The sequence below is a fragment of the Dermacentor variabilis genome, chromosome 1, assembly GCF_050947875.1.
Source record: "Dermacentor variabilis isolate Ectoservices chromosome 1, ASM5094787v1, whole genome shotgun sequence".
Classification (NCBI taxonomy): Eukaryota; Metazoa; Arthropoda; class Arachnida; order Ixodida; family Ixodidae; genus Dermacentor; species Dermacentor variabilis.
In genome coordinates, this window is record NC_134568.1 from 139,400,189 (window position 1) to 139,425,332 (window position 25,144).

At 43.0% G+C, this 25,144-nt stretch overlaps 1 protein-coding gene across 1 annotated transcript in view; it reads left to right on the forward strand.

Moving 5' to 3' along the window:
• The window catches only part of LOC142585346 (uncharacterized), a 57,697-nt gene extending 32,610 nt beyond the window's left edge, over positions 1 to 25,087 (forward strand). The window contains exons 7-9 of the mRNA XM_075696055.1: positions 7,213 to 7,494; positions 9,052 to 9,206; positions 19,014 to 25,087. Coding sequence (XP_075552170.1) covers positions 7,213 to 7,494; positions 9,052 to 9,206; positions 19,014 to 19,542 — 966 coding nt within the window. The 3' untranslated portion in view covers positions 19,543 to 25,087. The remainder of the gene's footprint in view (positions 1 to 7,212; positions 7,495 to 9,051; positions 9,207 to 19,013) is intronic.
• The last annotated feature ends 57 nt before the right edge of the window (positions 25,088 to 25,144 follow it).

The window sequence follows — 25,144 nt, forward strand, 5'->3', positions numbered from 1 at the left end:
TTGAGTCTTGCAAAATATTCTCGTATGCGCATTTTCAAGGCCTTGAACTATGTGTATAACAATGCATCAAATTTTTAATTATAAGTTTATTACCTTTTTTTATTGTTGGTATTCATGAATGAAGAGTACATATATACTGACGCAAAATATTTTTTTACGGTCACCCTAAAAAAATTGCGGTAAATTTTTTTCGAAATAAGTTCCTAAGAAGAATTGGAATCTGCATTAAAAAAAATTGACCCTGGGCGGTTGCATATGGCGAAAAAAATCAACCCTCAAAGGTTTAAAAGCTGCTTCTCCCAGTACCACCAAAGGGGTGGTACTGGGAGAAGCACATGGTTTCTTGAATTATTCTTTACTATAATGTATGCTTCCTGTTATGAGCTGCATACTTTGTCTTTCTGTTACCCAAGTCACTCAAGACTTTTTCAGCTATAGATGTTATGAAGGGGGCTGGATAACTACTGTTTCTTACCTTCATTACCTACCACTGTAGACTTATCCTTGACCATGTCGTCACATGATTTTCTGATAGCTTGGTTAATGTTCAAGATGGAAAGTGCACCTTTTACCAACTTAGAATGGCCTTTCAAGTGCTTAGAAGCATTTTTCACTCCTTCTTCTGTACTTCCAAAATTTTTGTTGCACTGAATATCAACTCCACGTACTAAAACTGGACTTCGCACTTGTTATCTGGCATTTCTAACGTAAACCCCAGGCCTTGGTGTGTGCATGAAAACATTTCTAAACTTTCTATTTCAGTCAGTTCTGAAAACCTGCCATATACAGTTGAGTCTCGTTAATTCGAACATGCTTAATTTGAACTTCTGGTTTATTCAAAGTGACGCTGTGGTCCTGTCAAAGTTATGTGTATTCCAATGGGTGAAAACGCCCGGTGATTCAAACGCACAAGCATTGGCGACGGTTAATTCAAACATACCGCACTCCAACAGTGCTCTCAGCAGCGCGCCAAATCATACGGTGGTGCCCCCGACCAGCATTGCTCTGACCCCGCCATCGAGGAGAAGCTTAGGAGGGACCCCTCAATGCCGCACGCGAGGTTCCGTATAAACTCCAAGCTTGCTAACACCGTTGTCGCGCACCCTGCACTGTATGTGCGAGTGAAAATGTGCGAGGGGAGCCGATGATCATGGCTCAATATCGCCAGAGCGAAAGAAATAGAGTGGGGAGGAAGCACACCATCTTCCATCGTGTGCGAGGCTCGGGCGGAGGGGAGGTGAGAAAGAGGGAGCGGCGTTCTACTCTGGCTGTGTGGTCGTGCAGCCGTGTCTTGAGAGCGGTTTGCGTTGTGGGCCGAGTCTAGGTGCATTAGTGGCTCATAGCTTTGTGTGTGCTGTGTGTTTTCGACGCTCACTTTTCATTGAAGTGATAAACAGCAGAAACGTCACTTCACTCGCTGCTGCTGCCGCATTTCCTCATGCAAGCGTTTTGACAGCGAGTTTCCACGGTTATCGAGTGAGATGTGTTCATGTTTGCTTGTGTGCGCGTGACACCATGCTTGTTAATTTATTAGTGTGCCTATGTTTACAAGATTATACGGCCAATAAAACCACTGTCCTTGCTTCCTATAGCTGTTCACTAATTTGCTATCCCAATCAATGCTTCGCCTTTCGAGCGAAGCTGTGAATTTTGTTATCGGTGTTTTGTTATCGGTGTTAGCGGTGCGGAGGTGGGCATGCGCCTCCGCGCGTGCCCACCTCCGCACCGGCCCGGCACCAGCTTAGCCCGCTCCCTGAAGTTTTGTTTTCTGCCGTTATTGGGGGAAGCGAGTGTTGGCCGGCGCGGACAGTTTCGTGGTCCTCGCTCACTGTGTGCTTGCGCGCCGTGATAGTTCACGACTTGCACTGTTCATGCATCGTGCTATGGTGCATGAGTAATTCAAGAACAAGTCATCCTTTTCATTCGAACTTCTTTTAATTCAAATAAATTTTTGGGCCCCCTTCGAGTTCGAATTATCAAGATTTGACTGTAGAATGCAAATTTGAAAATAATCTACATAACAAGAACATCCAACAGCTCCAAGGCTTGATAACAAACTTCACCATGCAAGATCCTGTCCAACATAGAAATATGTTGCACAAAGCTGAAGCTGAACTTGACCCTATGCATATCCCAGCTTTCTGCAAAAACACTGATCCTTAGAACATAACGAACAGGGATTCAAGGTACTATAATCTTAAGAGATTATAAAAGGAATCTAGCCTCTGTCTATACTGATTCTGGAACATTGCTGACCTGTATGGGTCGATACATTTCTCAACTGCTTGTAAGGCTGCTCCTTGTGGAACCAGGGTACCAGTTGAAAAAAATACCGGTTCAGGTTCAGGTTTAGTGTGCTCCAGTTTCATTCCGGTTTAGTTTCGGTTCGGAGAAATAGACATTTATAATAGTTTGCATAGTGAGCCGGTTCAGGACAGTAAAATTTATCCTGCCCTATGGCGAAATGCTGCAGTGTTCTATCAACTTGTCCACATAGCGCATGCACAGGCTTTGTCAGGAGGTGGAAGAAAAGAAAAAATTCAGTTTTTTACATGCATATTAATGAAGTTTAATGCCGTACAACTACAGCAGCAATACAAAAAAAAAAGGTTATCTTTGGCTGTGTTGTTTCAAGAGTGTTTCGCACATGGTGCAGTGCCTCGACGCATCCTCCCTCTTTCCTGCTTTTCTTTTTATTGTCATCCCTACTGAGTACAGAGAAAAAGAGTAGAAGCTTATAAGGGTGTTTGAATATCCAAATTTTCTAATCTAACCTAATATGAGTATTTCAGAAAAACGACTGTCTAATATCGAGTAGAATATAGACTATTTCCAATTTCAAAAAAGTGAAATGAAACATTACGCAGAGCTTGTTCAGCAGCAAAAGGCTTGTTTACATTATGTTATACATGTTCACTATGACTCAGTACAATCACATTTGGTGATGACATTGTCCCAAGAGAGGGAAAGAGAGGAATATAGGAAGGCAGGGATGTTAACCAGTCAAGGGTCTGGTTGGCTACCCTATGCTGGGGGAAGAGAGAAGGGGAAGAGAGAGAAGGGAGAGAGAAGGTGCAGATACGTGTACTGACAGTACTTGAGTTAAAGCCACTCTCGCAAACCAGACATTCTGAGAAAGCACAAAAGTTCCTTCACTGCCTTCTGAGCCGATGATCGGTGGGGACGGTGCTCTAGTAATGTCTGTTCACTCAGAGGACGATCATCGAATTTACTGAATGCGTTGGACAAAGATTGTCTTTGTGTTTGAAATTGAGGACAATGGCACAATGAGTGGTCAATGTTCTCTTTGCATCCGCAAACATCACACATAGGGCTATCAGCCATTCCAATTGAGTATAGTAGAGTGTATAGTGCTCATTAGCAAAAGGCAATACTACAGCACTGCATATTGTTTTGAAGAAATCCAAAGATGGTGAGATTGGTGAAATATTACATAAATATCAATATTACATATATTACAACTCTGAACTTCTAATCTGCAGATACAAAAAAGCCAGAAAGTGTCATTCCGCTCAGTTTTTGGCTCTTTTTGCTTAAATAAAAGTATGTGAGGCCATTGCTGCTTCTGAAACATAAAGACAGTTTGTGCTGAACACCACAAGAATATTTCTTATGCAGCTGCATCTGGTACATAGTCTTGCGCTGACTAAGCGTTGATAAAATATCCAAATCAAACATATTGTTCCCAAGGAATGATTTGCAGAAATCGAAGAGCATTGTACTCTGCTTGGAGGTGCCAAAGGTGCGTTGTACCATGGCACGTAACAAAAGCTCATTTCCTGTGCTGTTGCCATTGTTACCATGCATTGAGAAGGTGACAGCATTAATTAGCGACTGCAATATTATCCTTACAAGAAGCTGTGCTGATGAACTACAGTCGAATCTCTATAATAGGAACTTTAAGAGGCCCGGAAATTTGTTCGAATTGAAGGAAGCTAATTGAATGGAGGACTTATCTGCAGTGGCGCATGTGCAGTGAGCTAGCACACAAGCGGGAAGTTCCAGAAGATTTATTCACACATATTTATAAATTACAGTCATGGTCCGATTTTTCGGACTCCTTAGGTGCCATGAAAACGTCCGAAAAATTGGGCGGTCCGAAAGATGAATGCATGTCTTTTACTGCCCCAAGGGCTTATTAGGCGTAGCGGTGCTCATACTGTGACAGGAGACTGCAGGTGCTCGCATGTATAATTAACGGAAACGCCCTGTGACTATTGCCCCTTCTAGCTTTTGGTATGCTTCACCGCGTTAACACTCCTGTACTGGGGCGAAGCTGACATTCGGGAACCGTTATTATGCAACACGCCATGCTTTCCGCGCTCTGAAGCCATTGGTGACGATTACAAAGGTGGAGTCAGCGCCATTGCTAACAACGGCAAATTGTTTCAATCAAAAACACGGCACCAAACAGCAAGAAAGCTTGGTAGCGAAGGTCGAAGTAGCTAGGCCGAAGTTGCTGTGGTGTGTTTACGGCTGCTAGTGGATCTAGGTGCGAGAGCGCCGGCTCGATGCGGTGAATTAATGTGTCAGTGGTGGTGGCTTCGATTATGCCATTTCGGCCCTGCGGTCATGGCAAAAAGTCTGCAAAATCGGACGGCGAAGGTTTTTTGTGTCCGAAATTTTCGACGTTCTTATACATTGACTGGACCACCATGTACGATGGGGTACATGGTGGTGCTGCGAAGCCATACGAATTATGAGGCATGTCCGAAAATTGGGGGTTCGGAAAATTGGGCGTTGACTGTACAGGACACCCGTCACTAAGAAAAGTAATTGATGATGTGTGCCTGCACACACCTGCGCACAAATTTCTGCCACAATTTTTCTCTTTTCTTTTTTTTTCCCGCACGCAGCATTGAGGGGTCTTTCTTAAGCTCTTGCTCTATGGCAGAGTCGGAGGAATGCTGATCGGAGGCGCCGCCGCAAGATTTGGCACGCTGCTGAGAGCATTGTCAGAGTGCAGTATGTTCGAATCAGCCATCGCAAATGCTTGCGCGCTTGAATTACTGGGCATTTTGGTCCATTGGAGTACACATAACTTTGACGGGACCACATCGTCAGTTCGAATAAACCAAACATTCGAATTAACAAGATTCAACTGTAGTTCGCTTTCCCATATTCTCTTCTAGAGGGCACCGTCTTTTCTTAGCACTTCTTGTATCCTGATGTGTGTGTTTTATGGGTTATCTGCTAACAGTAGTGAGCTGACCTTATGGCTGAAGTGCGAGCGTTAACAGAAATGGTAATTCTGCAGTGCCCCTTAAGCAGTGCTTCAACGAAACAGGCACAGCTGAGTTCACAAGTGCAAGCATCTCTGCCGAGGTGGCCATATAGTTACCAGCATGTACCTATCGTCTATCCCCATTCTCGCGCGTAACGTGACTCGAGTCATAACAATGTCGTGGAGTGTGCCGACTTGTATGTAATTATTTTGAGGAATCGATGATGTATTGCACACCCGTTTGGCACCCTATACACCTGACCCGTTTTGTACCGAAACGGTAACCATTCTTTTTGTTCACGTTCACTTCAGGTTCAGGCACATCCTAAGAATATCGGTTTAGGACACCCTATGTGGAACATTGTAGAAAGCATTTTAACCATTTATGAAAAGACACTTAGCTGGTTATGTTCATCTGAATAAGTCGGCAACTTGCGAATTGCGTATTTGGAATGGGTTGTCCAAAGGGAGCAGGCAAAGTCGTCGTGACAGAAACGTTTCCAAGTTACGTTTCCAAGTGTTCCATCTTCAACAATCACACGAAAAGGGTTTCCTTTCCTTTTGGGTCTTCACTGAGAAATATAAGTTTAGTGTTGGCTCTGTGGCAGCTTTAATTTCCTTGGACAATTTTTTCAACTTGACTTTTTCACACTGTTGAACAGCTCCCCCCCCCTCCTCCTCTTTTTTTTTTTTCTACGAGTGTTTTCATGTGTGTGGTGCACCTGAAAATTTTTCTTCATTGCTCTTTCAACTTTTTGTCTGGCATCTTCACCATCAATTATGATGAATGTCCCAGTTTTTTCTGACAGGAGCAGTTGTCAGTCATGTTGCCTTAAGTGTTTTACTGTTTGTGGGACTTCATTTCTTCTTTATTTCTTGCTAGTGCTGTTCTTTACATACATAATCAGAAATGCAAGCTTCCTTTTTGTCTTCTGTTGTCGTGTTTCCGGTATTAGACAAGGGACAAGCATGGTATCCGAATGAATCCCTTGTGTATTGCAAGTCGAGGGCATTGTTTCGGTGCACGACATGGCCCTCCTTTTCTGTAACAGCAGTGTAGTACTCTCAGAAGCTGTTAATGACTTTATACCACTTGTCTACAGTGTCAAGCATGCACTTGACATCCATACAGAGGTTGCCATAGACGCATTATTCTATTGATGTAAAGAAACCTGCAGGCGCACTGCAAGGAGATGGTACACATCGTGTAAAAGAGTAGACTCAGCTTATAGTTCCTTAATTATTGAGAACAGGTTGCTTGAATGTTTCATCAGGAATGTCAGGTTTGACACGCAGGTTGTGCAGAGTTTACCACGACGAACGCCTTCACCTTCTCACACTTTTTCCACAAAAGTCATCACAGCACAGTCATGTGATCACATATGAGGGCCTTGAAATTTGGTGTTCTTAATATAAATTAGAATTGTCAATTTCTTTACTGGCAAGTGTTTTTTTTATCAAATTAATTTGAAAAATAAAGAACCCTATTCGTAGCTTAATTGATGCACCAACCACTCGTGACATGTAGAACTTCTAGATTTGGTTTCCATCAGTGATGTGTTCTTTCTTGCTCAACTATGTTTCCAGTTGCTTTATTTTGAATATCATGAAGAAGCAAAAATTACTGCTATAAAATAGAGATGCTTCCGACCTGCTGCAATATCTCAGAGGCTATAGCATTGTGCTGCTAAGCATGAGGTGGTTGATTCAATTCCTTGCTGCTACAGCCGCTTTCTGTTGTGTGCAGAAGACAAACACTTGTGTACTATGCTTTAGGCACATGTTAAAAAACCTGGTGTTTGAAATTTTGGACTGTTTGACTGGGCCACAGTCTGAGGGTTTTTGCAGAGTTCTCTGCTGCAGAGCATTGAAGTTGCTGGTGCTGTGACATCTTCTAGTACATGCATGCTCAGTGTACTCTAGGGGGCAGTGTACTAATGGTGCACTGATAACTTTGCCTGCTGCAGGTGCTGCGTGCCTTTAAGCGCCAGATGACAGCTGAGAAGATGGCTCTAAGCCGAGAGGAGAAAGCCAGTATGATGGAGATCCTGCAGCGCATGTGCCATGCTAGGGACGATGATGCCTATAACGAGCTTTTCCAGAAACTGGAGCAGGCTTGCTCTGCCAGTGTGCTGGCACACTTTATTGCCCACTGGCATGAGATCCGGTCCCAATGGGTGCAAGGTCTACAGGAAGTTCCCACATTGGGAAATCGCACAAACAACCGTCTCGAATCAGTCAACCAGAAGGTGAGCTTTACAAGTGTGCTGGAGAGATGCATAACAAGCACTAACTTTATTTATGGAAGGACAATTAAAGCTCAGTAGCTTAAACTTGATTGAGTCAAAGTTTTTGATAATTCAAACCAACAGCCATGGTTCCTACCAGGCTATGCAGAACCACATTTAAGAACATGTCAATTCAAGTGCGCATCAGTTCTCTTGCTGATAATTCCATGTATGTTTGTGTGCAAGCGCAATGTGTGGTGCAGCTGGCACCATGCGTCCTTTAAATGTAACAAGTTTTCTATGCAAAGCAAAGTCTCTGTGGGCAGAGTAGAGACAAAGAGGCTAGAGTACTGGTTGCCTGCACTCTGACCTTCAGTTGTCATTCCTATAGGCAGATGATTCAGCACAGCAGTTCAAACATAGGCTAGATGTGTGTTTGAACTACTTGTAGGCACACACTCATTTTTGTCAACCTTGGTGGTGTTTACAATAAGAGCAAATTTGCACTTGCACATGTTACTGTCACTTCATTGGGCATATACATGAGACTTTAGTATCACCTAAGCCAGCTTGTGGTGCTTCGTTTCAAGGGTGCTGAGACCCACAAAGTGCTTTTTTGTCTGATGTAGTGGCATTTTGGTAATGAACAGTGAAGAACACCAGTGCTGATGATCATTGCTGATCTGCGTTTTGGTATGTGACGAAAACCAATGGAGACCTGGAGTTTAGACAGATATGAACAATTTGAACATATAATGCCTGTGGAAGACAGAAGAGGAAACAAAGGGAACGGAAAGCGTAGGGACTGCATGAGTGGGGAAATGGAATACTTGGCTAAAGGGTTTGGGAAAAATATAAGTTGGTGATGTGAGAGTATATAGAGTCACTGCATATGGTAAGGAGATGAAAAGGGTCTACCAAGTGCACATGGAGAAAGCAAACACTGGTGCAGCTAGTATATTGCCATAAGTCACGTGGGCATTGAATGTTGCACATGGTTGCACATCTTGTTTATGAAGAACGCAAAGAAATTCAGTCCATAAAATGTTTCTTTGAAATGAGCTTACAAGAATTGCTTTGTGAGAAAATGGGGGGAACCTGTCACATTGGCTTAGTGGCTATGGTGTTGTGCTGCTAAGCATGAGGTCTTGGTAGCAAATCCCGGCCACCGCAGGCGCATTTTGATGGGGGCGAAGTGCAAAAATGCTCGTGTTCCGTGCATTGGGGGCACGTTAAAGATCCCCTGGGGCTCAAAATTAATCCGGAGTCCCCCACTACTGTTTGCCTCATAATCGTGGTTTTAGCATGTAAAGCCCCAGAATTCAATTCAATTCAATAGGTAGGAGGATGGGGATCGTGCGTTGATAACCAATTTCTTAAGAGTTGACCCATGTGCCACTCCACTTATTCTGCTTAAAAATTTAGCTGCCTGCTTCAAGAGGCTTTTTCTTTTCTCGTCAAGTTTTCTTTGTTTAAAAAAAAAAAAGGCTTCTAAGCCTATTTGCTGCTGGAGTTTCTAATCCTTCACATGTAAACTAACTGCCACTCATTATTTACATGCTCCTGCCAACCACAAAGGTGGCCCACATTGTGGGCAAGCATGAAGTTCTGGACCAGCTATTTCACGCACTCAAATGCTTTGCAACACGCCTGCGGATTGAGCGTGACCAGCGAGCCATGCAAACTATCCTCAAGATTGCAGCACCACCCAACATGACAGAGGATGAGCGCAAGTACGCTGTGGAAACCATTTTAAATGTGGACTTGTGGTGCTTTTCAATGGACAAACATTCATTTGCAGAATGGCAATTGGAAGTGCTCCAAAAGTGTTCTCGTAAGGGTTCACTCTAGCTTTGATAATGCTGCTGAGAATGGTGCGAGCTATCACGAGAATACTTTTGGCGCAATTCCGAGCGCTCATCCAATGAAATTCTCTGCTCTCGTTAAGCTGCTTGTAAGCATTTTGTATTGTGCATTTGTGATCATCTTGAATTATTTTATGGTTTCTGATCGTTCACTGCAATTTTTGTCTTAGGGTAACCACGTTGAGCCAGCTTCACAGTACAATTGAGATTGATAAATAACAAACAATTTCGGCAATATAGCAGCACTTGCTGTAGCTGCCTGCCTCAGGTAGCAATAGCATGTGGCAGGTGATGCCCTGTTGACGGGCAGGGTGTCTACCAACCGGGAAAACCGGGAATTCTCAGGGAATTTGAATAGTCTGGAAATACTAAGGGAAAACTCGGGGAATGTGTGCTTCTATCAGGGAAAATTAGCTGTAACCTTATTGAAAGGGAACGAAAGTCGTGTTAATGCTGGTTCCAGTAACAGGAATCGCAACGAATTGTCATTGACGCTGTGTCATCGGCACGAGGTATTGCCAGAGTAGTTAACGACCGATTTTCCGGACGCCCGATTTTTCAGACATGCCCGATAATTCGCACGGCTTTGCGGCACCACCACGTACTCCATATAGTCAATGTATATTGCCCTGACTACATTTCTGAAATCGCATTAATCAAAGCCACCACCGCCTCCATTTTGATTGTCTCGCCGCCTCGAACCGGCACTCTCGCACGCAGATCCACTGGCAGCCGTAGCCATCACCGCGGCAACGTTAGGCCTAGCTGCTTCTACGTTCGCTATTAAGCTTCTTGTCCTGCGGTGCTGTGTTCTTCATTGAAAGAATTCGCCGTTGTCAGCAATGGCACCGACCCCGCCTTCGTAATCCTCGTGATTGGCTTCGAAGCTCGCAGAGCACAGCGCGTTGCGTAATGCGTCTCCGAAAGTTGGCTTTGCCTTAGTACAGAAATGTTACGCGGTGAAGGATAACAAGTGTGGGAAGGGGCAATTGTCAAGGGACACAGTATGTATTCCTTAATTATACCCGCGTGCACCCCATCTCCTGTCACAGTACGACCACCTATATGCCTAATGAGCGTACTGGCAGGCCTTAAGAGCTCTTTCGGGTGCGCCTGTGGCAATTTTAGCCCTTAAGGGCAGGTAAAGACATGCATTCATTTCTTTCTGGGTGCCCGATTTTTCGGATGTTTTTTCGGCCCCTAGGGAGTCCGAAAAATCGGACGTTGTCTGTAGAACTGACCAAGGCGATGCTTCAAATTATCCATGGGCTGAACGCCTGGCAGAAGGAGGATGAGAACAGAAAGGACCGACGCACCGAGGAATTAACGGGAAAACAAGCGTGTTGCCACCTCTTTGAAGGAGCTTGCGATCAAAAAAAGTGTTGGCTGATGCCAAGGTGCAGGTGTCCCACATCCAAACAAAAATAAACTCTTTAAAGCAATGAAACCCAACACTGAGATGTTGTGTAGTGGCTAAGAGTATGTCAGGACAGTTGAGGTTGACTTTCCAGCTGCTGAGAGAGAATCTTAGTTGTGACAAAGTTCAGGGCTCACACCTTAAATCCTTGCTATCAGTTGATATAAATAGCTCATATTCAAAAATAATTATGTATGCATCTCCTTTTCATTCGTACTTGAAAATGTTCGACTCGATTTGGAATGGGTTTTACCATTTTTTTCGCTGTGAATTTTACTAACACCTTCCTTCTGTTTTCTTTTTAAATAAAATAGATATTACTCCCTACTATTCAAACTGGATTAAGTCATTTTTTTTTCAACATGCTTACTAGAGAGTGACAGCATCTGGCAACATGGTGTCAGCCTGTCTTGACGTAAAACAAAGTTCTGGCTCATTCAGGGAATTTTGCAAAGGTGCTCAGGGAAAACCTGGAAAACTCAGGGAAAATGGAAACGTCAATTGGTAGACACCCTGACAGGGCATATGTTGCCGTTCTCCTACATTTGTTGAACTGAACTGTGGCATCTGTTGTATGGAACAGCATTGCGGTGCACCCTATGCTATTGAGGCACTACAGGTAGTAAAGCTCTTTGAAGCATCACTTGCATTATACCATTGACTTTTGAACCCAATAATGAAAAAACGCAACTTTCAAGTTTCGCACTGTGCAAATATGGTGAAGTCAGTGCTTAAAGAGGGAAATATTACTTGATTGTTACCTTTTTTTTTTAATTTGGTGATGTTTATTGGTTTGAAATTGTTTATCATTTCAGGAAGTTTTATTGCACTACCTTATTTTTGTGGAATCAGTGCAGAAAGAATGTCTTTCATTCTTCAGTTACTTCCAGTATCCCATATTTACATAGTTGTAAAAAATCTGAATTTTGTGGTCTGAAAAAAGAAAAATGCAGTTCCTTCGACTGTGACATGCATGTTCTGACTTGCTTGCAGAAACATGTTCTTTCCTCTTGTATAAATTGGGCACAAGCGAGGCGAATTTTTTCCCACGAATTTTGCATGGTACAATTTACATGTCGACTTTAGGCATGCTTTATCTTGTAAAATTAAATTGAGTTTTTCATTGCCTGGCCCACTGTGTTGTGCCTTACGTTGTATTGGTGGACACAGGAGACTAGCTTGATCATGGTGTAGAAAGCACATTGGCTCTGTGCACCCTGCAAAATTTTAATGCATAAGCATTTCTATGCCTACCCAACGAAGAAACCCATCTATCCGTCACGTGAGACGATCGCTTTCAAAATAGGGCCCACAGCAGCAAGCGAATTGACCTTCATGCTGCTAATCGCTTTAACGCAAACTAAGCAGCAAGAGCACAGTGCACATGAAGCTATTGGCACTTGGCATATTCTGTCCCCATCACAGATAGCTTTCACGATAGGGCCCGCACGGCCGCGCCATAAGCATCCGTCACCGAACTGCAGTTGACCACAGTTGATAATGCAGGGGTGGGACTCTTGCACCAATTGCACCATTTCATACAAATGCAAATTCCTACACCAAACTGCACCAAACACAGAAAATTGACCGAAATTGCACCACACTGCGCCAGAACGGCTTCGGCATGTGTGCCACGGCAGTAGCCGTGAACAGCGAGTGGATTCGTTCTTCGAAAAAGAGTGCAGCCATTCACATTCTGCACACCGCACGATAGCACCTCCCACACAGTTCCTCGGAATTTTCACGCTTATAACACTGAACTTCTTGGCGCTTCCGGCAAGTGGTCGGCGCAAGCACGGTCACTCCCAGCTGTCGTGTCTGCTGTCGGAATGGCCAGAACAGCTGTATTTAGAGTGTACAGAATATGGTTAAATTGGCCTAGTGGCGCGGCACTCCCTAGCTGAGGTGCAAAACATCGAAAAGTAGGCCGAGGAGACTGCGAGCAAACTAAAAAAAAATGGGAAAGAGAGAAGCGATATAGGGGAGGCGTGTGCTGCAGCAGGTTGGTTCAGTGGGTGTGTGTCTCTGTCCCCTAGGCCGGTATGCCATAAAAATATTCCAATCTGTTTTTGTGCCCATGTGTGCAAGGCCTGAGCCATTCTGACCTATCACGAAGAGCTAATGGAGGATTTGGAGCAAATACAGATTGGAATAGTTTTATGTTATAGCTGCCCAGGGTCGATTGCGGCTCTCTGGGCCTGCGATGACTTATGGTGACCCAGAAGTTGTTACCGCATTGATTGGACCGCATAATTTAGAATATTTTTCGCTATCATCATGAGCATCGGCGCAGGAATATATAGTTTGATTGTAGTGCTACCGATCTTTTCGGCTTTATAGGAAAGAATGTGCTGTGCTGCCATTTGATCCACTCTTCCATATTCTAGTACGCTATACTAGCTACAATGCGTGATTCTACCGCTTTGCATTCTGATTGACTTGTGGCAAGGCGAAACTATTCTATTATGTAGAAATGGCTTTCAATAAATGACAGTAGTTCGTAACTCTGGCTTCTTCGCAAAGTCTTTTGGTGAAGCGCATTTCCAGGCACTTCACCCACGCTGTCGAGACATTAAAGAACAATGTATTTATAAAAAATGTCCCGGGCTACTTTTTGAAATTTCAGACTCGCTATTGCAGAATGCATGTTTTTTATGATTGCTACCACTAATTAAAAATCTACAGGCACTATTACCAAAATTTGCATGCACTAGGCAGTTTCAGTATCCGGGTAATCTGCTTCAAAATTCAGATTAAGATGTTGCTTAAAACAGTTGCAGTACAGCTCTTGTGTTGGTTTATTCTGTGTTCCGTCGTGGTTTGAAGTGAGCTTCCATATTCTATATTCTATTATTCCACCAAAATTCAGATTGGCCTGCTCCAAACTGCTTCAAAATTAAATTTTATCTGCTCTAAATTGCTTCAAAATGAAATTTAATCTGCTCCAAGCTACACCAATATGCAATTTTGCCTGCTCCAAACTGTTCCAAAACACAATTTTACTTGCTCCAAAAATTGGCTCCAACATGACTTTGGGCAGGCCCACCCTTGATAATGGTTTGACGCAGCTGGATAAGGTACTAAGGAACTATAATGGCTTGTGATGATTGGAATGTCATCAGCGCAGCTAGCGTCGCCACCTGCAGTAGTTTGCTCACGCCATCAATTCACCTTGCACCGCTGTCCGCAGCAGTTGTTTCGCCGCAGTGCTGTCATTACGTGGAGATGAGCAAGTGGCCTAATGCTTACGCATACTTAGGCAACTCCCAGAGAAGTTTCTGCATGAATTTTTTTCAATACACAAGCCCGGAAAAGAAGAGGAGTACGGTGCAAGGCTGGCATCAGCAGATTTTCCTGTAAAAAAGAAACTAGCTGTGTTCCAATTGGAAAATTTCTTACTCTAATTGAGTTAGAGGATCCAAGGAAACAACCTTAGAATATCAAAGCAACTAACAAATGTTTTGTCATTTTTAAGCAAGGTAAGGTCACATGCAGCCAATTTGGTAAGAAGAAGGCTTATTTAAATAATTTGAACCATGTAATGCCGTTTACAAATGGATGTCCGATAGACCGAACAGCTTGTAAATGAGAGACAATTGAAAAATGATCATGTCTAGTGCACTGTGAAAATGACAGTAATGAAACAAAGGAACAGCTCGTTACCAGATGCGCATACTGTGTTGTGTTAATTGAAGGAGTCAAGTGTAATACTACAGCACTGCACATTGGTTTAAAGTGGCCTTGCAACACCTTTTCTTCAAACCTGAGCACACTGGAGTGAGTGCAATGTCTTTCAGGAAATATATTCCCTGCGAAATTTTTTGATAAAGACCTTATAAAAGTTGACAGTCACTTCAGTATATGCTAAAGAGGATCAAGACAAAAGCCCGTGCATTCATGAGATATTTGTTGAATTACTCGACATTCTCATTCGAATGTGTTGTTATTTCCTGTTACTTGTTTTCTCTCACCAAAGGTTGAGGGTTCAAGTGCCTTACTTAACTTTATCTTAATTAACTTTACCTTAATTAATTGTGCCTTAATTAACTCCAAAGGACGTGGGTTCGACCATTAATGGTGGCACTATCAATTTTGGTGCCATTGAATTTTGGTCCCACCAAAGGCCAAGGGTTTGACTTCCACCAAAGGTCATGCATTTGAGCGCCTTAATTAGCACCAAGGGTCTAAGGTTCAACTCCCACCAATGGCCATGGGTGGCACCATCAATTTCGGTGCCATAACGCCGGATGGTCAATTTTTCGATAACACCAGACAACAAATTTTTTTACCGATGAGCCACTTAAGGCTTTCACCTTAACAACAGAAATGTAAAGAACGCAATGTTTACTTTCCCCATTACCCCTCAACACAATTTTTCATCTGGGCTGGGTCAGCGCCAGTAGCAATGTCCGGCCTATTGCTCATTTCTTAGTTTTTCTTCTTTACATGGTGCTCATATTTGGCAACTATTCAAGCTCGGTATCTGACAAAGGTGCTCAAGAGCGACAAAGAAGTGGTGCCAGAACAGGGAAGACGTAGTAACAACCACTGCGTTGCTTGGGAAGCATATTTAGCACCAGCGGACAAGGACAGAAGGAAGAGGACACCACAATGCACAAAGTGCATTGTGGTGTCATCTCCCTTTTGTCCTTGTCTGCTGGCGCTAAATAAGCTTTCCGAGTCAGTTTACCAACATGCCAAACAAATTGCTCTGCTTTGCTGTTTGCTTGAAAGTTAGAGCATGCGCGCGCAGGCTTTTGCTCATGTTGATGAACACTCACCCGATGGAGGGCGTCTCTGGGCTGGTGCACAGCCTATGACATCATAGACTGTGGATAATAGAGGGCATCTCAGAACCTGCAGGAGAGATGAACTGATCTTTTATGTGAGATTGTGGACTCCCTATTGTGTGCTGTGGAATAATATTTCGCTCGCATGTTCATGGCAGCATTGTTTACATTTCGTGAATGTTTTCTTACCATGTTCAAAAAATTTTGCAGTGCCCCTTTAAAGGGGTGTGAACATATTTACACTGGCCTTATTAAGAATTATTTTGCCTAAATCAGGGCAACAAATTTGTAGGGTGGCTAAAGAAGAGGCATCTTTGTTGAATGACTGTAAGTTATTGTGCAAGAATCATTGGCAGCATGGGTTTACTCAGTAACTGCTGCCCCTGTGTGGCAGCTGTGGCTCTTTTGCAGCAAAATAGTTCAGAGCAGTATTCATTTACATTTCTCTTTCTCCCATAGATGAATGTTGTTCTTCATTAGAATAGAAATCATTATTTGAGAATTTCAAAGAGCAAATTCTCATATCAAATACGAATCCAATAGCAAAGACCTTCACTCATATTTAATATTTGGAATATCTGTATGCCTATAAAGGAACATCATTCAGGAGTGGAAGCCTACCCTGAAGGAAGAACAGTGGCATAATTTGATACCCAGGAGTTGACTGTCAGGCAAGGAGAACAATTGTTTTGTAATACATGTAGAGTGTGTAAAACTTTCTCACACTCTTTGTCCATGTCCAACTTCACTGGCTGGCTTTAAGATAGTTTGAGAGGTAGACACAAAGTTAGTTCCTATTCGAAGTTACATTCACATTAGCTTCGTGTTACAGCCCTATTGCTTCACAAAAGCTTTGAAAGGGTGAGAACAACACTCATCTATATATTACAGTGCATTGGGTCATTGAAGATGCTTTAAAGACTCACTAAATAGCTTGATTTCATCATTACTTACAACATGGGCTCTCAGCTTTTGATAAACCTGAATGATACCTCTTTTTAGCTTTATGAGATTGGGTGCGTCATCAGAACAAGCACTACTTGCACTCCAACTGCTTGTGTCTCAACCTTTAAGAGAGATGATGTGATTGAATCAATTTTGTGTAGCATGCCTTTAAACTGTACAGTCAAACCTGGTTATAATGAGCCCAGATAGAGTGAATTACGTTATATATAGAGAAAAAAAGAACAGTACAATTATGCATACAAAATATATTCCCTACACCGAACTGCACATCTGATATATCAAACTCCGCACGCCTAACACTACCGCCAAAATGTGCCTGCAGCTGGCTTCCCCGAAATGCGTGTTACATAAAAGCCAGCTGCAATACTTGAAAAATATATATATAATAATAATAATAACAAAGAAAAAGAGAAAAACAAGCCGGTTCTCTCCAGAAGAGGGCGGGGTTGACTGCAGGGTTGTTGGGCAGATATGGCTCACTTGGGCGCTGCAGACTATTATGTATACTATTCAATCTGCGAAATCTGGTCATCCAGTCTCGGTGCAGCTCGACCCACGCGCATAGATAGTAGGTTATATGCTGGGGGGGGGGGGGGGGAGCATGTTATCTGCCGTCTTGTGCCTCGCTAACTGACCCAAGTGTGGCAGCACATAGTGGCATACGCACCACCAACATGTGCAGCAAACCAACCAAATCCTGTACACACTGAACTTTTAATGAAAATTTGATAAAATTCTTTATATGCAGGTTTGGCTATATTGAACTATTGGATATAGTATTGAACTAATCACGGCACATGTTGGGATTCGTTATAACTGGGTTCCACTGTATGTTAGAACTGCTAGCTGCAACATTTTGTGGTTTACTTGGAAAAAACTATCAAGCTTTTTTGATCAAGAATGTTTAGAGTAGACAAGAGTGCCCTAAGATATTGGATCTAGTTAATACATTACAACCTTGACATATTGAATTATTGTCTATATTGAACGGTTGTAACATCCCCTTGGAATCACTGTATGATGGGTCTATCAAACTCCGTTCACCTCAACATTCGATATATCAAACACTACGCTGGGCCACGCCTCTGCAAGTGTGCTTCTCCTAATGTGGGGTCGCTATCACTTCTCATGCTGTTTGAAATATTCTGTTCCGAAGAAATGGCACTGTTTTAGCAAATTTCGTTCAACTAGACATTGAATCTGAAGGGCACCACATGCCATGAAGTAAAAATGAGCAAGGTTCATGTCTCAGTTTTACTCACTGCAAATATGGATATTGTGTGCAAACTGCGGCTGTTCATTATCTGAATTATCTGAGTGAGAATAGACTGAGATATTCTGCAAGCTAAGAGCCACTTTAGAATCTTAACAGTGTCTACCTGGTCAGCTCGCAGTTGACAATGGCAATAACGAACATGCAGCTGGGCATGCTCATGCTTGATTCGCAGCATGAGGTGCAATTGTGCTGTTGACACCACGGCGCATATCCGTACAGGCTAGTTTGCTTCTGCACTGCATCCATTTCTACCTTATTCTAAATAAAAGTGCACGACAAGCACTTCTACATGTGTGAAGTGCGCTGTGGTCTTGTGGTTAAACTATGTGGGCTTTAAGGTTAGCATTGCGATCAGTATATTGGACCATTCTGCAACACAAAGGACTTGCAACATTTGTGCTAAAAAAAATAAGTAAACTTTTCTGCATTCAACACAGCCGTGTAGAAACAAATCAGTAAATTCATGCTTCTCACAATCTAAGACCCACCACGGTTGTTTAGTGGCTACACCGTTGCGCTGCTAAACACGAGGTCGTGGGATCGAATCCCAGCCGCCGCGGCTGCATTTCGATGGGGGTGAAATGCAGAAGCACCCGTTTACTGCGCATTCGGTGCATATTAAAGATCCCCGGGTGGTCAAAATTACTTCGAAGTCCCCCACTATGGTGTGCCTCGTAATCAGATTGTGGTTTTGGCACGTAAAACTACAGAATTTTTTTTTGTCAATCTAAGGAAACTGTCTAAGGCATGCAAAATTTTTAGATGAGGTTTAGATAAGCATATTTTATATGTTGAGTTATATATATATATATATATATATATATATATATATAGTACTATTAGTACTATTTTAGTACTAATAGTACTATAGTACTAATATACAAAATAGTATAGTACTATTTTGGGATCCCCTCGAATTTTATATATCCAGGATTGACTGTATAGCTGTTCAGTTGGATGTACTAAAAGGCGACATTGCATTGCTGATAGAGAAATTTTATTGAAGAGCTTTCAGTCCCACCTGTGCTTATTCTAACAACTTTTTTTGTGCCTTTGATGTGTGTGTGTGTGTGTGTGTGTGTGTGTGTGTGTGTGCGTGCGTGCGTGCGTGCGTGTGTGTGTGTGTGTGTGTGTGTGTGTGTGTGTGTCTTGCCACTACACTACAAGAAGCCACTACACATTTAGAGTCTAAGGAAATGCTTTGACTGCACAAATCTTGGGTGCAGGTACATGGCCTTCCTTACACCATATGCCTTCAAGCGAGTGTCGCAGCAGATGCAAGCAGCTCATACCATGGTGGAACCTGACGAGACCTATGTGAGCACATGCAGCTCGTGTAACTGCTGGGATGCCACATCCTACATGCTACCCTGCCGGCATATCTTTTTCGAGAGACTTCGCACTGGCCTGCCTCTTTACTTTGAGGAAGGTGCTGCTCAGCGCTGGACACGTGAATACTACAAAAGTGCCTGCCGCCTTTTCACATCTGAGCCCAAGATGCAGCAGCAGTGGAGTGTGGGTGCTGATGGTGAGGAAGAGGCTGAAGATTGTGCTGCAGCCAAGAGTTCCCCTTTCGAAAAGCGCAAAGTCACGGAAACTGGGCTGCTCGTTCAACAACTGGCAGCATGCATGCTGCAGTTGCCCCCAGGCCACTATGAGCGAGCGGTGGCACTTGTCAGAGACCTCAAGAGTGCCATGGAGGAAGGCAAAGAAGTGTGCCTTGTGCGGATAGAGTCAAACATGGAGGTGCAGTGAGACACATTGAGGTTGTGCTTTTTGTCATTATGCCAGCAGGCATAACAGAGTAGAAAGTGGCTACACAGAATGTGTGAAGCACTTCACAGTGGAACTTCACAGTCATGGCTGTTTGTCTGTGCTGTCATCAAGTCAGACTGGCTTCCACAGGTGCATTTTGTGGTGTGCACTGCCACTCATGGTGTATGAGCACCTTGAGCTTAGTAGCAAGTGCAGCAAAGGGAGTATGCATCCTCTGTTTGTCGCCATTTATAATGTGAAGGTTAAGTTAGAGTTACCCAAGAAGTCTTTTTTGTTACATTGCCACAAAACTTGTATTTTACATATCAGTGAATGAGACACCTGTACTTATGGGTGGCTTTTGCCAGTTTCATAAGACAGATGCAGTAGTTGCTGATACTTCTCACAAGACCATGCCTGTCAGTCCAAGGCACAGTTGTCTATGCCAAGGCATGTGCAGTTTCTTGAAATACCAGCTGCTGGTGTCTGTGTATGAGCGCAAGCACCACTGTCAGCAACACAATGTCTCCAGTGAAGTGTTTTCAGTCAAAAGACGTCACTTAAAGTGTGTAAAACAGCATTTCTGACCGAAACTTACCGAAGGCGATGTAGAATGGTAGTAGAATAGCTTGCATGAATGCCTTGGTCTAGCATGTTGCAACATAGTTCCTTCTCAAGCTGGTTTCTGTAATGTCATTGCTACAGCATTCAGGTTATCTCAAAGGGTGTAAATATAAGCTAACCTGTGAAAAACACTGTTTGTTGTGCTCTGCTTCACCGTGGCAAGGATTGCTTTTCCAAACACAGTCATGTTATAAGTAAAATTCTGAATTTTCCACTGGAATGAACAACTTCCCATTGTAACAACACAGGAGATTACTTCTGTCTCAGGGATGAGAGGGTGTGAAGGGTGATCGCAGGGAAGTCAGTCAGAGCAGATCCTGGTGACCTGTGCTCATGCATGTAACGACTCCAGGATGTAGAAGCAGGTTTTGTGTATGAAAGAAGCTCTAGTGTGCTAGCCATATCCACCATGTTGCCACTAGCCCAGAAATTGAGCTCAGCAAGTAGCCATCGTCATGTGCAAGCTGGGGATGAGGTGTGGAAGGCACCTTGATCACCAGAAAGGGTATGACACAGAAAGGGATTGGGTGAGTTAGTACAGCATTTTGATTTTATGCCAACGCAGCAAGCACTAAAGGATTTGTTTCATGCACTGATATACAGTCATAATCGAAGGGCACATTTCTCATGCAATCAACTTTTCAGGCCTGATCTGTTAGGCTGCCTTAAAAATTTTTGGGGTCATAGTAGTCCAACTTGTAACAAAACATGGCCATTTGCCCAATTTACCAATCCACATTGAGAATTCATGCAAAGATGAAAACAGAATAGAATATTGAACCAAATGCAGCTTATCTTCCTTGTTTAAAAATACTTTGTTGCTCTTGCTCTGTCTGCTGTATGTCTGAGCAAAATACAGGAGGAAAATTCTTCACTATATGGCCTCTTGGTTATTGACCCTGCAATTTCTGTCACCCCTAATATAAAGCAGTGCACTGAAAGCAACAAAAAGTTCTTCAGCAAAAATGCAAAGAATGTGCTTGCTGAAAAAAACTGTGTGTGTGTGTATGTAAGTATATATAATTATGCAGGAAGCCTTACTTAATAACCTGCCACTGGCCTGGTCATGTTTCGGTTGGTGGCATGTTAAAGCTGATAGCTGATGACTTTACTCATCAGATAACAATGCAAGGAACAATTCCTGTGGGCCATATGCCATATTGCCTTACAGTTCATCTTGATTGTCATCTTTGCTGCTGACTTTTGGTATCTGTTTACTCATCACTGCTTCACTTTAATGCTTTTGATGCGAGTTTTAAACCCCAAGGAAGTTATGATCTGTCATCCAATGAGGCATGACCACCAGCCATTGCACCTAACAATCAAACCTCAATTTAACGAAATTTGTGATGTAATAAATTATTTGAATTCCCCTATCTTAGTTCCATTAAAAACTGTGTATTTGTTTTCACGATTTAATGAAGTAATTTCGTGACATGATTTCAATTTAACGAAATTTTCGGCCATTTCAAGCATGTATGTGGAGCCTGTATGGCTGGTATATCTAGCAAAGAGACTATAAAAATGTCGGCCAAGGAAAAAGTTATTTGCAAGCATCCTTCTGCATGAAAAGTTTAAGGAGAAGAAACGTGTCGAAGTGCATGCACCTGGACACAGTATGCAGAAAACACCGCTGCACCATTTGTTGTGTAACAACTTGCAGAGGCCGTGGGGCATGTGGCAGCTCAGAGCACTCAGATAAACAAGACAACTGATGATTCCTTCAGTGCAAGGGAGGTGGAGAAGTGGCACTGCTACCGACCTGAGGAAAATTTCCCTAGATCTAGGTATTCTATGGCTTGCTTAAGAAACATTTTCAAAATCTATGGAAGGGAGGAAGGAAAAACAGGGAGGGTAACCAGACTTTGTCCACTTTGCAAATCTAGGGAAAATTTGTGCTATGTCATGGAACAAGGAAAAACTCTGGAGACTTGAGAAGCCACTGGGCTGTGACACCACCATGACCATGACGTGGAACTGCTGATGTGACAGCATGTTTTGATTTCAGTCAGCCCAAATCACTTTTGCATTAGCATGCAAAGTATGCCTTGTGGTCGGACTGCAGTGCAGTGAACGCCTCTTGCCAAGTAAATGACTAGGTGGAGATATCTTCTCCTCTGAATCAAATATTTAACTCTAACCAGCAAGACAAATGTATGCTACAGTGTCACACAAAGCAGCACCTGGAAACGATGGCATAAGTGGACACATATACCTAGTGCTGAGCATGACTAGGCGATAAGGGCACTGCGTAGCTGACTATGCACTCAAATTTACCATCCATAGGCAGAGCAACAGACTTGTATTGTAGAGTCTCAGTGGTAACATGTAGGGAGAGTTTTGTGATAGAGCATGGGTTCTCAGAGTGGGTTCCACGGAACCCAGAGGTTCCGCAGGCCCTCCTCAGGGTTCTGGGAGCCACTGATAAATTTTCCTTGGTTCCACGCTCGCCCAAGTGGCTAAGATGGCGAACCATGTGCATTTGTGCCGTTTGCAGATAGGTGCTGCTAGCGTGCATGCTGGCATGGTTGTCAGAGGATTAAAAATTAAATACACAGGGCAGCACAACTCAGCTGGTTCTAGTATGGTAGCTCGGCGAGCAGAAAGCGTTGCAAATGCGCAATGCAAAAGAGCAAGAACGGCGCTAGCGTCCAACCGAAACAAAGCTGCAGAGCCCTCCTAGTCGTCGTCAGAAATCGTACGTGATATGCAAGTGACAGCAACGCCGTTACGTTTCGTGCCTAATGTGCCCTTAAGCCTTTATTCTTGTGTTTATTGCCATGCATAAAACCTCATTGGCAGCTGGCCGTGTGCCTTCATAACTGCGTTGTTGAGAACCCCTGGAATAGAGGAAAGAAAAAAAATTAGACATGCATCTGCGTGCTTCGCTGCAAATGACTTGTAAGCTCGCTAATGTGATGTTGCTATGTCGGTACGCCATAGCATGCAAGAAAAATGTATTGAACATACTTTGTATTGGTGTCATAAAGAGACACACTATTTTGACATTGCTACAGATTCTGTAATCAGGTGTAGTCCGGTGCCAGCTTCTTTGCAGTTCAAATAAGGTTGTGTCAATCTGGTCATTTTGTCATTGTTCAAATTTGTTTTCCATATAGAGTAAATATAAACATGCTGATGTCTTATTCTGTGAATGTAGTTTCAAGCAGGAGGCTGTGTTGTTAGTACAAAGAACTCTGGTTAGTGTGGCTTGCACTGCAACATGATTTCAGCTTGAGTGCAGCAACTTCATTATTTAAATTTATAAAACAAGCTTGGAAATAAATTGAAACTATAATTTTTTTTATATGTTTGCATAACTAAAAAAGTACATCTTTACCGAACCATATTGACAAACTTAGCGAGTGTATCTTACAAAAATCTAGGTAAATCTGGAGAATTCTGAATACAATTTAGGGGGAAATTGGCTGCAAAGGTTGGCTGCACTGGGAAAAGGTGAGTGTGCGGTAACGTGATCAAGTACATGCTAGAGCAGGTGGGGTTGGGTGACGCATGCCTACCTGCCCTCTCCCCCTAGCGTGCGTGTCCCCTCTCCTGTACCTTTGCTGTAGCTGCGCATGGCTGTCTATGTACAGGCCACATGCCGTATGTTGAAGGTAATCTTCGGCAAGTGCAAAGGCCAAGCCAAGAGGGTTGGTGCCTTGATGTGCATTCTGTTTACGCGCGTCTATTGTTGATGGTCGCGTAATCTCAAGTTTATGAGGCACAGTGTGAAGTGTTTGCTCGTGTTGTGACAGCGTTCTTGGTCATCAAGTTGGATCTCTGCCCGAGCGTGCATGACACCGATGAAACTACGAACCTTACTTCATGTGCCTCAGCATGCATGAAAGTGATAAAAATACAAACCTTACTTTGTGCAGTTGTCTCTTCGCTGTCGCCATCAATGGTGGTGACAGTGAAACCCTTTGGCAAAACTGCAACATTTCCTCTTTTTTTTTTTTCTTGGGACAGATGTCTATCTTTCTGCTCTTTTATTTTTAATTTGAGGGCACTTAGCGCGGTGAGCCATAGCATCCAAGATTTACGGCACCACGTCATGCAACACGCTAATCTCGGACGCTGTGAGCCACTCTGATGCATTGCTCTCAGCGCTATCTGCACCGTGCACGCTGGTGCTCATAACCACGCTATTATGGCCCGACGTTCTTGTGATTTTTTTATAGGTGATTACTGACAAGATGCTATCCACCAGGAATATTGTGTGAATTTGTCAAATTTTTACTGGTAGAACTTTAAAACCTCGAATTAACAAAATGAGCAATTTAATGAAGTTTTTTGCTGTAAGTATAGCTTTGTAATATCGAGGTTCATGTACATTTCCTTCAGTGGAGTGCCCAGAGCACTTGTGATTATTATTGTGAATTTAGTGCACTGGGTGTGGAGGAACATGGGAAACATTCTGTTCAAAAGATGCCACCAAGGAGCAGATTTGATTGAAATTGAAATTGTGTGATAAACAGGTGTGCATGGCGTCGTACATGCTTGCAACTCTTGTGTCTTGGTCACGTGGTGTTCACACTTTCTTGATGAAGCTTGCTTGCTTCCTCATGACAGGGGCTGAGTTTTTAACGCCAAGAGCTGACTGATTGTTTCACGGGGTGCATTTACTCTCCAGATTTGTATGTTTCTTGTTTTTTATGCTTTATCCCTCCCTACTCTCAGTGGAATAGTCCAAGCGCCCACTATAAATGAGATGCTATGTCTGTGGCTGGAACCTTTCAAATATTGTGGAACCCTGTGGCGTTTGGTCTATAAAATATTTCACCCTGATTGCTTATTTATATAGGTGCAGGTGTAACAAAAAAAATTATGAACATAGGCACCTGCAAATGAAAGCTATTTAACTTCTAAATTCATGAGAGAGGCAGGTAAAAAATAAAAGCATCTGTTTCACATTTCATTTTCCAGTGATGCCATAAGCTGCTACCAGTGAGAGTAGTGTTTTCGTGAGCATGAA